Here is a 10,664-nt window from a genome sequence, read left to right as displayed (position 1 = left end):
GACACCTCACCTGTCCCGCCTATTGGTCGGAATTTTTCTTAAGGGTCTGTTTGTTTGCCTAAAAAAAGAGGAAAAATCAAAGAAATGAAAAACTATTTCTAAGAAGAATTGTTTTAGGAGTGTTTGATTGGCTAAAAAAAGAAGGAAAAAAAATGGAGATGAGATGATGTTAGTTGTCATCTTATTATTGGATGATGTGAGTGATTTTTTAAGAAAACTTGTTTTGGTGTTGTTTGGTTGACGAAAAAAATAAGGAAATGAATTATAAGAAACCTATTTCCTGTAATATGTTGTTTTCTTTTGTTTGGTTCATTCTTAAAAATAAGAAAATAGATAATATGAGATGAGTTGTCATTATATTATTGGATGATGTGACCCACACTTAAGAAAATTATTTTCCAAGCTTTTTGGGAGAAAATGAGTGAAAATAAAATGTTAGTGAGATGAGATGAGTTGTCATCATCTTATTGGATGATGTGAGTGATTTAAAATGATGAGATGAGATGAGTTGAGTGATGTTGTGGATGAAAATAATATTTTATTAGATGTGGTGGGTGAGTTGTTGGATGAAAATAATATTTTATTAGATGTAATGGATGAGTTGTTGGAAGAAAATAATATTTTATTAGATGTTATGGATGAGCTGGTGGATGAAAATAATATTTTATTAGATGTTGTGAGTGAGTTTTAGGAATGGAAATAGAGGAAATGGTACTTTTGAGATTTCCACATTTTCCATTTCCATTTCTTAGTTTTTAAGAAATAACCAAACAGACCCTTAGGCAGCAATCAAGCAAAGAAGACACGTGGGCCCCCTCCCCACGATTCGTTTTTTTTTAGTTTGTAACCCCGCGAAACACCCGCGGTTCAATCGACGTCGACGCCGCGGCCTTCCTCCCGCCTCCTCTCGCCGACACGTGGCTTAAAAGAACGCGCCACCGTCCCCGTCTCCTGCCGTTTCCTTCTGCCTCAAAGCCTCCTCCCTCTCCGACCCTCCTGCCGCAATAAATTTCCGCCGTCGTCGGTAAAAAATGGAGGGCAGGGGACTGGTCGTCGAGCGGCCTCTACCCGAAAATCATCGAGCTCGCGGCGCTCCGACCCTTTCCTCGGCAACCGCTAGCCGCGCCCTCGCCTGCTACCCGGCTCCCAATCCAGCCAAACCCTAACCTAAGCCCAGCCGCCCGAAGTCTCCCAGACCCGAACCTCTACCAGCTGCTCCCTCGGACATGAAGGAACTCGCCGAGAAGCCTCTTCGCGCAGAGCTTCCGGCGAGGACTCCGCGCTCGCCTGCCTCCGACCAATTGCGCTCGCCGCCGGTCGAGCAGAACCGCTGGTCGCGGCATGCCCGCGCGCGCATCCTGCACCTGATGCGACAAGGCAGAGCAGCGTCGAGCTCGCCTCCGGCGAGTTCTCCGTCGGGCCAGGATCCGTACAGGGCCGAGAAGACACCGCTCGCCTGTCTCTCGCCGCGCATCGCGGCGTGCAGCTGTGCCGGCCTGCGCACGCGGCGACGAGAACGCTCCGTCAAAGCTAGACGGCTCGGCCACTACTTCTTGCCAGGAACTACAGCGAGCCGCCTTCCGAGAGCCTCGAAATCCGACGAGAATCCTGCTAAATTACGGGCTGACCTTCGTCGGCGAAGGTCTGCAGGAGGAAGCTGATCAAGGAGGGGGCTGGATTGCGATTCCTGCGAGAGCAGCAGGGCGCTTCTCGTGGAGAGGGTGGAGAGGGAGATCGAGAAAGCGCGGTGGTGGGGCCGGAGGAGCTAGGGCGGCGGCGTAGCTGGACGACGCTGGCGGCCCGAACGTGGAGGATTAATAGCGGGTCGGTGGCGAGAGGGATAGCGATGGGGTCGGGGAGGGTGATACAGGGGATTCTGTGGTGTGGGGATGTGACGGTGGAGAGGCTGAAGTGGGGAGAGGATTTTATGAAGAGGAGGATGGATCCGAAGGGGAAGAAGAGCGAGGTTAGCAAGGATGCTCTCAAGAGGATGAAAAGGTTCGGTCTTTGTTTTAGTGTCTTTAGATTTTGTGCTATTAGATATCTTGACTGAGTTGGATAATCTTTTCAAATTGCAATCTTGGCAAATAGCAGTAGGAAAAGGCTTTGATCTCTGTTTTATCTCTATGGCTTTACTGTGTTAAGTATCATGATCGAGCTAGGACGAATAGGGATGGGAAAACAAACAAATAGAGATTTTTAGCTTTGAGAATACCCATTCATGCGATTTGTTTTGATGGTATTTGGCGTCTCCAAGGCTTGTATCAGATACTTCATCTTATTTTTCGAATTGATATGCATAAAATGAGAATGCTTCCCTAATTTGTTCAAATTTATGCATTTTTGTTCGAAGTTTATACGTTTAAGATATTTGCTATTTTAGACCAAGTTCATGCAGATAAACATATGCATAGATATACAAAAATTTATGGACAATAGCGGGTATAGCCACATCCATGTAAAAGATAAATTGGGAAATGACATATATATCAAAAATTTCCTTTTCTTTGGATCATGGTAATGTATATGAGCAAGCATTCGACTGAACCATATAAAATTGCACTATGGATATTTAGATTGTAGTTTGTGGTTTTCTAAAATCTGACTCAAAAATTTCTATTGATGCCTGGTTGTTTAACATTCTTATTTCTTTCAGGGTTAAAAGGGTCACGAAAATGTCAGACAATGTGGTTACCGGTATCCTATCTGGAGTTGTGAAAGTATCTGGATTTTTTACAGGCTCTGTTGTGAATTCAAAGGTTGGAAAGAAGTTCTTTGGACTGTTGCCAGGGGAAGTTGTTCTAGCTACACTTGATGGATTTGGTATGTCTCGGTCTTATTCATACTTGATATATACCAAAACATTATTGTGTATTTTATTCAATGTATATCGCATGCTCTGTTTAAAGTTTCAGATTACGACTGTTGTTTACTTTCGAATTTCCATTTCTTCTATTGATTTTAAGCATTGAAAACCTTCTCTTTTCCGAGTTAACATATATACTTGTTTTGATTTTGATGAATGTAGTATTAGTCATCTAAAGGGATTATTTTTGTCTACTATTATGCCTATGCTATATCCTGTCCATCAAAAGTTATAATCAAGATCACACTCATATCAAGTGATTTGAAATTCATCGCTTGTTTTAATCTCCGTATTTAACTCATTTCAATATTTCCTCACAAATAAATCTACTGTCATGATTATTGATCATTAACTAACTGGCGCCCTTGATGTGAGAAATAATACCCATTGTCACTTGATGGATTCAAATTTGTCATTCGATATCAATTAGTTGAAGACGCTTCGTGGTAGATTGCATTGTAAAAGTCTTTCAAAATTGGGATGGAATATGGAGGACTTGGTTGGTGTCTTGGAGTAGGTAATGTCAATTATGACTCAATTGAATCTTGAATTGGGCATTTCCTACAATTCTTTGGATCTCTACGAACTTTGGGAGCCCTGAATCCTGAATATTAAACCTTTCACCCTTTCCTACCTATATACATCAATTAGAGCCTAGAAAGATTATGAACAATCCTGAATTAATTTGTATTTTTTTTTGTTACTATTGATATGGATCTTTTTAAATGAAACCTTAGTTGGCTCTGTCAACGTAAACTTCCTTTCTTTTTCCCCCGCAACTCCTCTTCATCTGAATTCATTTATCCGGAAATATTGTTTCCTTTCAGTTGTTTTTCTCCTTTAATAGTTTCTTTAGGACGCAATTGATGTTAAATTTCACTCATTGTTTGATTCTCTCTGCAGCCAAGATCTGTGATGCTGCTGAAATGGCAGGAAAGAACGTCTTACAAACATCATCTACTGTGACCACAGGACTTGTATCTCACAGGTTCGTCTTCTTTTTCATCATGATTCAGAATTATCTGCTCCCCTCTTTATCAGTTTGCGCCTTATTTCTTCACTTGTATACTGTAATGTGATACCTACCGAGGGGCTACTGTTCATGATTGTGTGGTATCTTCAGAAAATGCTATCTTGGTCTTTACATTTCAATGTTTTGTGACATTTATTTGTCGACCATCCTCGGGAAGTAATGTTTTGTGACGAGCAAAGATCTCCTTAACGTTCATGTTCAACTCATCCAGTGATTAAACTGAACCAACATTTTCGGCTTTTGATAGGCATGGAGAGCAGGCAGGAGAGATCACAAACGTGGGGCTTGGTGCAGCAGGACATGCCATAGGAACCGCATGGGCCGTCTTCAAAATTCGGAAAGCACTTAATCCTAAGAGCGCGATGAAGCCCGCAACCCTAGCAAAAACGGCGGCTAAGGCAGCCGCGGCGGATCTCAAGGCCAAGCAGAGCAAATGATTCTCTGAAAGATGATATAGCCCTTTTGTTCTATTTATTCGCTGTAATCCTTAATTTTATGTACAGCTCTAGACTTTGTGTTTGAAGTAGTTATAGGGTGATATTGTACTGTTCGTGGTTTGTTGTATTTTTTTTTTTGGTAGGTTATCTGTTGGTGGAGTTGGAGATTTCTTATTTTCAGTGAGTTGTTGTGTTTGTTAACTTATTTTCTGAGATGCTGGCGGGACTCGCATATTCTTGTTGGTGACTGGAAATGATTTTCGTCTATGATTTTTTACTTAATAATTGGACCATGAGGAACCGATCCGTTGTATTTCATTTCAATAATGAATCTCCTTGAAGCTATTCTATATGGTCCCTCAATTCAAGGAGAGTTAAATCGCACGTTGACCCTACTTAGTATTTTGCTATTTTGAGCTTGCTATCCTCAATAGTTTCACTTTGAAGATATATCCCTTGGTTCCGAGTGAATTTAACTAGTCCATTTGATGGTAAGAAGGAAACTCGTGGTGTGGTAAGTTCAAAATAGCAATTTTTAAAGGATTTATAGCGTTAATGTGGTTCAAAGAGATGCTAATTTCTATCCGCCATCAACTCGAGAAAAAAGATTTATGACGTTGAACGTGTTTTAAAGAAATATATCAACTCTTGGATTACAGGATTTTGCGATGTCGACCCTTGGTAAGTACACAAATCGTGAAGCTCTTTGATCCAACGGATTGACAATATTTAGATTCACATTTAGCGACTTGTTTTGCAAACCACTAAACGTGGGCGGTGTTCAAACATGGTCCAGTTTTAGTATAATTATTTTGCTTGGCTACTGATTTCTATCAGGCTGTTAATATCGTGGAGCCAGGAAAGCTCCTGCGTACCTTCTCGAAAGTGGAGCCAGGAAAGCTCCTGGGTACCTTCTCGAAAAGCGGTGATAGCAATTTGTTCCTGTTCGGGCGTAGTTTAATTTCGGCCCAATTATATATGAGTGATGCTACAGGCACACCTCCGGCCACACCCCCTCACCTGCTACAGTGCAGGGGGCCCCACTTGATTTTTTTTAAAAAATTTCGGGGGGGAAGAAAAAAAAGAAAAGAAAAGAAAATAAAATAGATAATAGAAAGCTCAAGGTTCGATTTCACAAGTTGCTTTTGGTGTTTTTGTAGGTGGTAGGCTGTTTGCGGTTTAATTTGTTCACCATTTTGTAGGGCGCATTTAAGTGCCAAGAAATTTTCTTAATAAACCCATTCACTTTTTTTTTTTTTTAAAATCGATCCCATTGAGATTTTTTTTACAAAAACCGACCCACTTTCTCGTCACGTTAGCATCGTTACGAGAAAGTGGGTTGATTTTTCTTAATATACATTCACTCATCATTCATTACTAACGAAGTTCAGAATGTAACCCTATAGACAAATGAGAAATCAGATCGAACCGGTACACCTGAGGACACATCACCTTCCGACTTTTATTGTTTCTCTTCTTTCCTTAATTTTCTAAGCTTTTGGAGCACTTCTTAACTCCACATGTTGAAGGGAACCAAGGATCTTTATTTTATTTCATTTCATTTTTTACTTTATTTTTTTTGCTAAAATATGTATAGGTAATCCTACAATGTCATTTAAAGAGAGGCGCAAAAAGAAAAAACATATCGATAGTGCTAATCGCTATTAAGGAATGGTTGGAAAAGAGCAAAAACGTATATATTGCCGTGGCTCAGACTGGATTGTCTGCCCTGTATCATGTTGCGAGTTAATTCCCCCAAGCCTAATACCTTCTATAATTCGAAAATTCTATATTTTACTTTGGGGACGTTCCCAAATGCAGCCTTACATAAGTTAATCCAGGAAACAAGTTGACATGGAATGCTCTGATATCATGTTATTTCTAATTTTTTGACGATTTCATTATGAATGCATTAGAGTTTGGTGATTTTGATGTGTTCTTAGCTAATTCGGGCAAGGAGTGCTTGTCTCATCTCAAAGGTACAATTTTTGAATTCCAATAAGTAGCCAAGTGATGACTGCGTACTTTTTTTATTCATAGTTTTTTGGACCATTTGGTTTTATCAGATTTATTGTTTACCTATTTATTTCCAGTTATGCAGATATTGGTGTACGTAGTTTTTACTTGACACTTGTAAAATGAATTCTTGTGGGAGATTCAAGGATTTTCCTCCTTGTAGTTTTATGTTTTTGCACTTTTGTATTGAAATTAGACAAGTATGTCAATTGATAAACTTCACCCCCAGGTAATGTAGAAAGGTTCTATATTCTACAGTTTGAAACAGTTTAACTTACTCTTTTGATGAACTAGTTTTTACACACGTGCAATGCACGTGATTTAATGCCATGATTAAGTATTTTTGACAGTTTGTGCTCATTTTTTTCTTTAAACTCTTACATCCCGATTATTTTTTTTATGTTTGTTTAAATGGGATACACCCAATTTAAATTTTCATGTTGATATTTGAATTGACAAAAAACAAATATAATTTAAAAATAATTTGAATTTTCATATTATTTTTGACCGATATGAAACTAAGCTTTATTTGAGAAAGTATAGCATTGCAAAGTGAAAAATATTAAAATAGTGTTATACAAGGAAGGTGAATATTTAAAACCAATATGGCAAAATGATTGATTTAAAGTATGTTAAAACTATACAAAAGAGAATATGAAGTTTATTCCTAATCATTGATAGACTTCATAAAAAAATATAAATTAAAGATTAATGTTAACTATAGTATACTTTTATATGATAAAACATCCACATAAGAATATAAAAGTACTGAAAAAAATAGCAATTTAGGACCGTTGTGATTCCTCATGCATCTTTAATTCCTTGTAGCTTTATGTGTTTTGCACTTTTGTATTGAAATTAGACAAGTATGTCATGTTTCCCTTGGTGGTAAAAGAAAAGATAGCTGACATCAAACATATACATGGATGCGTCTGAGTTTGCAGAAAATCACCTCATTTGATGTGGGTTTTTTTTCCCCTGCAACATACGTATTGCTGCTGTTGGTATTTCATTCAAGTGGGAGAGATTTCTGGTTTTGCATAACGCATCAGGATTGGTCAGTAGTTATTGGTGGTATTTCAACTATGTTCATCATCTCCTTAGTGAGAACATGAGCTATTTTGGTTCGACTGCTTGTGGGGCCAGAGTCTGTTGACCATCATGTTTTATTGAGTTCTGTCATTCTGTTTAAGTAGCCATGTTGGGTACAGTCAGATTAGACGAAATCAGGTTTCAATTTACGATTGAAAAGGCCTAGCCTACCATTGTGGTCTCGCATGGCATGTTTGTTCGCTCTCTTAGGAGCAATATTTTTCCCTATACTCAAGGGCAAAACATAGTACAGTCTAAGTTTCATGGGATGCAAATGGCGATAAAATAGTTTAGGAGTTACAAGTTGCTATATCTCATAGCATAGAGAGAACATCTCTAATTAACCTTTCCTTTTCTTTGTTTCAAATGTTCTATGTGCTACTTAAATCAGAGAGGCCCTTAACAACTCTTCAATTATGAAAGAGAAGAGAAATATATGTGCAACTTAAATCGAAGAGGCCCTTTAACAACTATATTCAATCATGAAAGAGAATAGAGAACCCTTACCATTAAACTTCCAACTGATTTCCTGACAAAGTGTGTTGATACCTTACTCCACCTGTTTAACGAATACTGGCCTAAACATCCTGACAAAGGGAAATGTAGGATAAATTTAAAAATACTTTTAAAGTATTTTTAAATTTATCCTCCAGATCATAACAATCAAGGTTTTATGGCTAATCATTTTCCATTTTACTTTTCGTTCCAACTTCTGGGAAATAAATTGGAATATTTTGTTAAAATAATTTGTTTATATACAAAACTGCCTATCATTAATTAACTAGATCAAAATAATTAATATTAATATTATTATAATACTATAAATACAAAATTTGAAAGTTTTAAAGAGGAAAATAGGAGAAAAGTGAAGGATAGTTTTATTTCTTAGGTATTATAAGATATATACCCTCACATCTTTAATATTTACAAGAAACCCTTCAAATCTTGATATTTGCAAAATTACCTCTCAAAACTAGTGTATTAGGTCTTTCTACTGTTCCAATGTAAGAGTGTTGGTTTTTAAACGGGACAGTGTCAGAACTTCCATCAGATTTGCAACAATTTTTCATTTTGAAACTAAACTTGTTAAGTGAAAGGGGGTAAAAAAAGATCAACGTGAGAGAATTGGTGGGTAGGTTCGCGTATGCTAAACTTTGAAGGGTAAGTTTGCAAATATTGAAGATTCAAGGCAAATATGCATGAAACCCCTGATCATATTTAATAATTACGGATTGATTTGAGGGGTGAGCTTATACATGTGTACAATGCAGAGGGCATTTATGGGTAAAAAAGAACCAACAAATCGTTCCCCTTCCCCACCTCGAGCCCTCAGTGATTTGGTCATCTCTCTTCTCCTGGTATTTTTCCCCTTTAATTTTTTTTTAAATCTTTTAGATCCCAATCTCTCTTTTTTCTTTTTTTTTTTTTGGGGGGGTCGCGTTCGATGAAATGCCTACCTAGCTTATTAGGGGATTATTTCTTTCATTGGTGAACATGTTTTTTCTTTTTTTAATAAGGGAATTTAGGGGGGAAATACATTTTTATTGTAAGTAATAAACATCAAATTGAACAAAACTATCTCCTTAAGTTTATAAACTGTTTCTTCAATGTGTATATCCTGTAAATTATAGGTAGAGCTAATTTACATCCCAATTCTAAGTTTGTTTTTATTCCCAAATTTATTGATGTTAGAATTTCATACTGGGATTTTGTGAGGGAAGTATCGATTAAACCAACTAAAGATGGTTTATTGATTTAAAGAATAAGTAAATCAGTTTAGTATCAGTAAGGTTGGAGAGTTTGAGGAAAGATAACAAATAGGGGGATAAATTATTTATTACAATGATTTAGGTATAATTTGGTGTATATATACATTATATGTCGATAAAACCCTTAAATAAATAGGTACCAAAGTGCCCATGAATGTGTGAGGTTTTAAACCGTAGTGAAAATTGTGTGTAGAAACAGCAGCAACATAAGCTTAAGGAGCAACCAATCCCATAACCAAAACCAAACAAAGTCCTCTAAACTTGGTTCTTTAATTATGATCATATTGTATCTACTGTATTATTTGCCTTTGGTTTGAATGAAGTAATGCTATTTGGTGACCAGGTGACTCTTCGAACCATTACGAATAGCAACAGTTTATGGAATCCATTTGTTTATTGAATTACTGCAAGAAAGCATAAACTTATGCACTTCTATTTTTTCTCCTTGAACTCATGGATATTTCACATGGATGTTTAATATATATATTTGCTTGTAGTTTTGCATTTTTTACCTTCTATTTGATGTTCAAGCATCTAATTTCATTCAATTATATGGATCAGATATTTGATGGCTAAGCTGGTTGGTACATGCGTCTGCCACATTAATCTGTCTAATGATCTTAGGTGTTCTCAACTTCCTCCACTTGGTTTTAAGCATTCATCAAGAGGCTCTTGGAATCTTTCTTTTAGTATCTCAAGACATCACAAATCTCTTACAATAGTGGCTTCATCGTCAAAATCCTTAAGCAACATGTCTACCACCCACTTTGACAATACGCTACCTTCAAGAGGTCAGTGCCATAAACTTGTTAACTCAATTTAACGTCCCGATTATCTCTTGCAGCAAAATTTGACTCTTTGTTATTTCATGTTCTTGCTTATTATAGAGGTTCTAGAGATTTGGCGGAGTGCAGATGCAGTATGCTTTGATGTAGATAGTACTGTCTGTGTGGATGAGGGTATTGATGAGCTTGCAGACTTTTGCGGTGCTGGGAAAGCTGTTGCAGAGTGGACAGCCAAGTAAAATGCGCTTTAAGTTATGCTTTATTGATTTGTATCTAGTTTAGGGTGTGTTAATGGTTTTTTGTTTTCTGTATCTTAAGGGCCATGAGTGGTTCTGTTCCCTTTGAGGATGCTCTTGCTGCCAGACTATCATTGTTCAACCCTTCTCTGTCCCAACTCCAAGATTTTCTGGAAAAGAGACCGCCAAGGTATTGATGCTTCTTTAGTTCTTTATCTTCCAAAATTATTAATGCCTGGTGGGGACTGTTTATTAGGAACCATTTAGCAACTTTTGTTGAAACCTTTTTCAAGTAGCATTGTGATGTCTACTGACCATATTCTTATGGAAGTAGATTAAATGAAGTTGCTGGCATGATTCTAATTTCTTTGATGCATTCTCTTTATTGACATAGAAGTGTTCACAAATAAGTCACTATCAAATTGTTAAG

At 37.5% G+C, this 10,664-nt stretch overlaps 2 protein-coding genes across 2 annotated transcripts; both read left to right on the top strand.

Annotated features, from left to right (window-relative positions):
• On the top strand, positions 694-4,568 carry LOC109825462 (protein EARLY-RESPONSIVE TO DEHYDRATION 7, chloroplastic-like). Its single transcript, XM_020392314.1, has 5 exons — positions 694-711; positions 1,643-1,998; positions 2,657-2,823; positions 3,770-3,854; positions 4,147-4,568. The coding sequence occupies exons 1-5, from the start codon at positions 694-696 to the stop codon at positions 4,334-4,336; spliced, it is 816 nt and encodes a 271-aa protein (XP_020247903.1). The 3' UTR covers positions 4,337-4,568.
• On the top strand, positions 8,722-10,446 carry LOC109825558 (phosphoserine phosphatase, chloroplastic-like). Its single transcript, XM_020392411.1, has 4 exons — positions 8,722-8,802; positions 9,775-10,004; positions 10,101-10,233; positions 10,317-10,446. Exons 2-4 carry the CDS (start codon positions 9,782-9,784, stop codon positions 10,429-10,431), a joined length of 471 nt encoding a protein of 156 aa, XP_020248000.1. The 5' UTR covers positions 8,722-8,802; positions 9,775-9,781; the 3' UTR covers positions 10,432-10,446.

This window comes from Asparagus officinalis, chromosome 10 (genome assembly GCF_001876935.1).
Source record: "Asparagus officinalis chromosome 10, Aspof.V1, whole genome shotgun sequence".
Lineage (NCBI taxonomy): Eukaryota > Viridiplantae > Streptophyta > Magnoliopsida > Asparagales > Asparagaceae > Asparagus > Asparagus officinalis.
Note: the sequence above shows the minus strand (reverse complement) of the source record. Positions and strands in the feature narration are given on the sequence as shown.

What these genes read in the sequence shown, in the direction of transcription:
- LOC109825462 (XM_020392314.1), top strand. An exon ending in AGCTACACTTGATGGATTTG is followed by an intron (nt 2,824 to 3,769) that starts GTATGTCTCGGT and finishes TTCTCTCTGCAG; the next exon opens with CCAAGATCTGTGATGCTGCT. An exon ending in ACAGGACTTGTATCTCACAG is followed by an intron (nt 3,855 to 4,146) that starts GTTCGTCTTCTT and finishes GGCTTTTGATAG; the next exon opens with GCATGGAGAGCAGGCAGGAG.
- LOC109825558 (XM_020392411.1), top strand. Translation starts at nt 9,782, where the DNA reads ATGGCTAAGCTGGTTGGTACATGCGTCTGCCACATTAATCTGTCTAAT. An exon ending in CAATACGCTACCTTCAAGAG is followed by an intron (nt 10,005 to 10,100) that starts GTCAGTGCCATA and finishes TGCTTATTATAG; the next exon opens with AGGTTCTAGAGATTTGGCGG. An exon ending in GTTGCAGAGTGGACAGCCAA is followed by an intron (nt 10,234 to 10,316) that starts GTAAAATGCGCT and finishes CTGTATCTTAAG; the next exon opens with GGCCATGAGTGGTTCTGTTC.